Below are 6178 nucleotides of genomic sequence, written 5' to 3' on the forward strand. Positions count from 1 at the left end.
CAGAGTCCTTTTCATTCCCCCGGACAAAAACACTGACATATGGGTGACACCTGTGTGCGGACTATAGCGGCTTTACTGTAGTCAAGCAACCAAACTTCCATAAAGTCAGATTCTATTTGAGTCTATGCTGAATTACACTGGGCATTTCTGTCATTGTGTCAAGCCAATGCACTGATAACTCATGACTACACTGTGTATGAGGAGTGGAGCCTGCCATGCGTTCATTAAACCCAAGAGAGATAGGCCATTACATGCTGGAGAATCAATCTATCTCTCTCTCTCTCTCTCTCTCTATCTCTCTCTCTCTCTTGACCAATTTATCATTCATGAATGCAACCCATACACCTACAGTATACTGAGTGGGAACTGAAATGTGATTGCATGAATCTTTAATTAAGGCTTGTGGATGCTGCTGGTGGTGACTGTGTGTTGGGGGTGTGTGAGTGTGTGTCTGTGTGTGTGTGTGTGTGTGTGTGTGTGTGTGTGTGTGTGTGTGAGAGTGAGTGAGAGGGAGAGAAAGAGAGAGAGAGAGAGTAATGTAGGTACTTGGGATGCTCTCAGTACAGTATAAACAGCATGCAGGAGAGAGATATTTCTCCATCATGACCACATTAGACATCAGCTTCTGTTCCTACAGAAATGAACTGCTATTGGACCAGTGAGTCTTAGATTTCAGAGATCAATGTGATGCTAAAAATTTCATAATGTCTGAAGACAGTCACTTGGTTAGATAATATTTCAATGCAACTTATCCAGCAGGCATAGATGCACTTTTTCCATTTAATTTGTATGCCTTTCCCTATTTTAGAAATATGAAATCATGTTTGCCATCTTAGACATGTTTTAATTGAGGAGGGTGGCAGGGGTTTAAATCTACCTTAGTTCAGCTAACCTCAAACAAAGGCAGTAGGCTACATGCGCTGTTTTGAAATGTTAATTAACCAATCTCTGCCATCAAAAATCACCCACCCAACGCTGCAGTAGCTCTTTCATCCTCATGCCTGTGAGACTGACAGCCACTATCAAGAGCTCAGTGTGAATTTCCCACCTGCATACTGTGAGCAGGTTCCTCCTCTCCACAGCTCCGCTCCTGGTGGCTCCCCGCTTGCGGCTGAGATGCAGCCCGACGCCGAGCGACGCCATCCCGGCTTGTTCCCGTGCGTGCAGCCGGTCCGGTGGGGGAGGCAGTGCGCAGTCCCCGGTCCCTCTGCACCAGGCGGGACTGGGAGGCTCCGTCACCTCGGCGTGCTCTCTCGTCGGGTTGAAGGAGGGGTTGGACGGGAACCTGTGTCAAGCCAGACAAAATGAATATACATAGGACTTCTGGTCAGAACTTTCAAAATAAAACCCCCATTGCCCACCATGTTCTTCTTCTTCGCTGTGATTTCTGGCAGACTAGACGAGCTGAAGCGTGTTGCTGCCACCTACAGGTCGAAAAACATTAATTACCGTAGGCTACATTAGGAATATATCCCATAATATAAACTTTTACGATTTCGAAGAAAAAGAAGAAACCCCTAATTCCCCCAACTGCTTGAACAAATCCCTTCTCTCTTTAGTCTTTATGCCTATTTCTTGCAATTTAACAAAACATGCTGAACTGTTTGAGAGAGACCACAGTGGTCTCCAATTAACTTTAGGCTGCTGTTTAGTAGTGATCCAACCCCAAGCTTGTCAGCTAAACTGAGTCTCACAACAACACTCATAACAACAAATCTATATTCTCCTGTTTAAGGTTCAAAGCACATTTGGCAATTTTGTCCTCAAATTCGTTCCCCTTAACCCGAACGTATCCAGGAAGCCACAACATTCCCACCTCACAACCCATTTTTAGCAAAATAAAATCTCAGTTACTAAGCCGAGCATGCTGTGCAACGTTTTTTTCAATAGGAGCTTCTAGTAGCTAGGTGTTTGTATATTGTTATAGATTAGTTCAGTGATTAATTGTAATATGTATTAAAATCAATTTAGCCTATAAAAAAATGAATTAAATTCACATTTAAGTTGTAGCCTACAATTAATAAAACTGTGACACAAATAATAAAATGTTCATTTCATAATCCTAAGTGATAAATAAATTGAATTGAATTGAATTTGATTGAATTTACAAAATGGTGTGTTGGGGAAAAGGCCAACCGCTTCGCCTATATTTTTGTTTTAAAGACATGACGTCAAAATATTTGACTTTTATTATGTTATGGAGGGAATTTCCCTCTTTTCAAACTAAATGTGCGCTGGAATTGCTGTTATTTTGGCGCAACATGATTTTGCGGGGAATTATAATAGTCTATTAAGGCTTTATGAAAATAAGCAATAGCTAAATGTTTTTAAACTCAGCCAAACAACTCAAACTTTAATTTAATGTCTTTCCTTTTTATTTATTTATCAGTTGATTTATCACTCACCTCTTGAAGTTGTGTCTGTAGTTTAAATTCAAGGTTCTGCTTTCAAAGCTGACAACTTTCCTGTTCCTGTCTGTGCAACTGTCAGTAATCAACGAGATATGTATCTTGCAGTAGATTCAGTTTATATGATTTAGAAGAGAAAATAAGATATATGTAGGCTATATGTATGTGGAAAAACTAAACAGCTTAAAGATATGAATACATTCAAATTGTTCATTTTATTTCACAATGCTGTCTAAGGCAAATGGCAACTTTTGATGAAATTATATTATAAAGCCTAATTTAAAAAAAACTATTTGAGATTCTTAGAGCTTGTGAAAAGATTTCAAGAAATTCTTAAAAATTCTAACATGATACAAAAATAATAACATGAAAAATATAATTAAGTGGGGTCAGTAGGCTATAGACTAAATTAAAATGCAATTCTTGAATATTTTAAAAATATAATTCTCCCTATACAATCCTTTATTGGAAATCAGCTAAAATCTCGGCGAGTCCAGTCGGTAGGTCTAGTCTATCTGTATCGGCCTTCAAAAACACATATCGGTCGAACACTGTAGACATCGCCCTAAATTTTCTGGTGTGTTTTTTGTGTCATCAAATATTCATTTCTTATCTTTAAATTCACCCTTTGATCAAAGCGCCACACTTTTATTTTGAAGGTAAGATCGTCTAACCTCCGGTAGGCCGATTATTCTCTGTCTCTGGCATGTAAATATTAGGCCTATATTATGTATTATATATATGTGTTATATTATATTAGTCTATATCCCTCCAGAGGGAGCCTGAAAAAGCAGATGATTTTTTTGACCCATCTTCGGTTTGAGAGCTGAAATAACGGAGGGAGTGTTGCTGCCTGTCATCTACACACAGGACATCATCTGATCCATTATGAATGGCGTGACTGTTAAAATATTCTTTAAAAAAAACAAACAAAACAAAAAAAAAAACAGTGAACTGCTATAATGCTGAATAGGGCAGAGGAGTAGAGTGCCTGCTGTGCTTACAATCAATGATGTTTGATAACGATTTATCGATTGAATCAAACAGGACATGCAGGTAGTAGCTGTAGGCTAGAGCCGCGGAGCAATAGCAAGAGATTTTAGTAATCAGTAAACAAACTTACATCCAGTGCGGATATACAGTATTGGCTGAGCTGCACGCGACAAAAGGCTGACAAATCCAAGGAAATAGTTGGGAAAAAAAATGTATCCAACATCTGTGATTTTCCTTGATAAAGTTCACATTTGGTATTTACAATGTTTGTGAGTAAACAGCTGGTGTTAGATGACTCAATACAACTAAGTCATGATGGTTCAGTGGAGGAGAGCGACATCCAGTGGCCTCAAAGAGCTCAGCACAATGTGTGTCCTGTATCTGTCATCTTATTAAGGGTTCAAGAGACGTGGGTGTGTCGAACTAATTTTGTTTTCCTCCCTTCCTTTGTTTTCCTCCCTTCCCCCAGAGCCCTAATCAGGGACTGATTTACAGCTGGGATGCCAGGTGAATGCAATTAACTGCAAATAACTAGTAGGTGGGATAGAGGGCCAGCAGTAGATCCTGAGAATCAGGATTTTTTGAGAACCACTGCAATTCACAGTATTACCATGGTATCACATGCATTTCCTACCAATATGGTGCTTTACCATATACTCAGCTCTTTGGCTGTGGCTGTCATTTGATTATAATCACCTGTTAATTTATTACAATCACCTGTTATTCCTACCAAGATGTAATAGAATATTGTGAATAGGCTACGCTAAGCATAAAGATCAAGCCATTTTCATAAGATCCAATAGGAGACACCACAAATGCCAAAAACAGAAATTGGGTTGATCTAATGCACTGTAGTCCAACCATGTGCCATGGTGTGGGAGATAGTCTGCAGGTTTTCATTCCATCCAAATATAAACCAGCTGATTTCACTGATTAACACACCTTCAACCAGAGGAGGAGCTAATCAGTGAAATCACATGATTACCCACCACTGGTGTATCTGCTCCACAGTGGTTCCCAGTCCTCGGGACCCAGAGCGCTGCTGGTTTTCATTCTAGCCATCTAATCATGGAGCATTTTACACCTGGGATGCAGGGTGGATGCAATTGACCACTTGGTTGGATAGAAAACCAGCAGTACTCTGGGTGCTGAGGACCAGGATCGCAAACCGCTGCTATAGGGTCAAGTTGTAGTCATAATATGGAGTCTGGCTGTGATTGGTCAATGTGGGCTTGACTGGTCACATAGTGGCCTCTAACTCAAGGAGGTTTCAAAGTATCACTATAAAACTTGATAAACTCTCTGTTTACAGCTACGTTAAGCCAATGGCAGCAATGCTGACCAACAATGGACAGCAATACTATATGTTATAACTGTCACAGTATCTCTGATTGGCTTTCCATGCCACTATGAAACTGCTAGTCTGTCCTTGAGTTGACCAGTCCCATACAGCTCTAGGCCCCTGATGGCCTTAAATCCTTCAATTTGCCATTAAGGCTTGAACCCCGTAATGACTCCTAGTGGCGATATTTAATTAATTGTGTCTCTCTGTTCTGAAGGAAGAAGCTACATCAGTGATTTGATAGTAATGGGAAGACTTTGTAAAGACATTCACTTGGCAGTACTAACCTAACTGGTAGTTTTTTGTTAAAAATAGCTGAATGGAGAAAGTTAATTTTACATCTTAAAAACAAAACACCTCTGACCCCAAAAACTTAAAACTGTCAAGATCATCATTTAAATCTTGTCAGAACAGGTGTATCTGTGGGGGGAAACCCCACCAAAATAGCACACAGTCTTGTCGTCTTCTTCCGTGTTCTGTATAACTTATGTGGTTTTAGTTTCCGACCTTTTCAATCTCTGCTCTGCAAGCAAGTGCACTCTTGCTGACATAAAAAGAGTCAGTATGTCAAAACTACTGACATACTACCAGGGTGACAGTTCCCATGGGTGAATAAAATTAACCACAACCACAAAAACAGTCATAACTGGGGAAAATATGATGACTTATTCAAAGTTAATTCACTGATGGCAGTTTTATCATTGGGTATAAGACTCTTTTCTGTCTTGAGTGAACCTGCTATAATAACAAATGTGAGGATTCAGCACTAATCACCTGGTAACAACAATATTAAAGGGGCACTTCACCCATAATACATTTGATGTTGAATCTGTATTTTGTCCTTGCCATGTAATCCTCAGAGAAATCTGGTATGGCTTTTATTTCATTAGATATTTGTTAACAATATTTTACATTTTAATTTCTAAAATATGCTGTTCCCAACAACATCCTTCACGCAAGATGTCATCCATGTGCGTTTCTATCTACGTCGTTTCACTGAGCTGTAATTACCATAAAAGGGTTTGTTGATAACTTTATAGCACAAACTCTCACACCAAAAAATGTTATGTTGGACGAGTGTGTGACGACATACATAGTAAATCAGCTTTGTTCTTCAGTGAAGTGCCCTTGGTGCTTGCCAAACAGGATATGAGGTCATAGTGTGAAATCTGTCTTTATGGCATTTTGTCAATGAGTCACGCTTTACAGTTCAGCATAAAATGAGATTATGACTATATTCACATTAATACTTTTTCTGCGTGAATTTAAAACAAAGAAACCTCAACCTCAGGATTTTTTATTTTATTTTGTCACTCCACCTGCCTCACTCATTCCTAGATGTCTCTGTCTTGTGTGTGTGTGTGTGTGTGTGTGTGTGTGTGTGTGTGTGCGTGTGGAGCTGCCGTGTTGCTGATGACTACTGCGACCTTTGGCC

General features: G+C 39.6%; 1 protein-coding gene across 1 annotated transcript in view; it reads right to left on the reverse strand.

Moving 5' to 3' along the window:
• Nucleotides 1-1143, reverse strand: part of rundc3b (RUN domain containing 3b) — a 9553-nt gene extending 8410 nt beyond the window's left edge. The window contains exon 1 of the mRNA XM_071903338.2: nucleotides 1049-1143. Coding sequence (XP_071759439.1) covers nucleotides 1049-1143 — 95 coding nt within the window. The remainder of the gene's footprint in view (nucleotides 1-1048) is intronic.
• Between the last annotated feature and the right edge of the window lie 5035 nt (nucleotides 1144-6178).

This window comes from Centroberyx gerrardi, chromosome 12 (genome assembly GCF_048128805.1).
Source record: "Centroberyx gerrardi isolate f3 chromosome 12, fCenGer3.hap1.cur.20231027, whole genome shotgun sequence".
NCBI lineage: Eukaryota > Metazoa > Chordata > Actinopteri > Beryciformes > Berycidae > Centroberyx > Centroberyx gerrardi.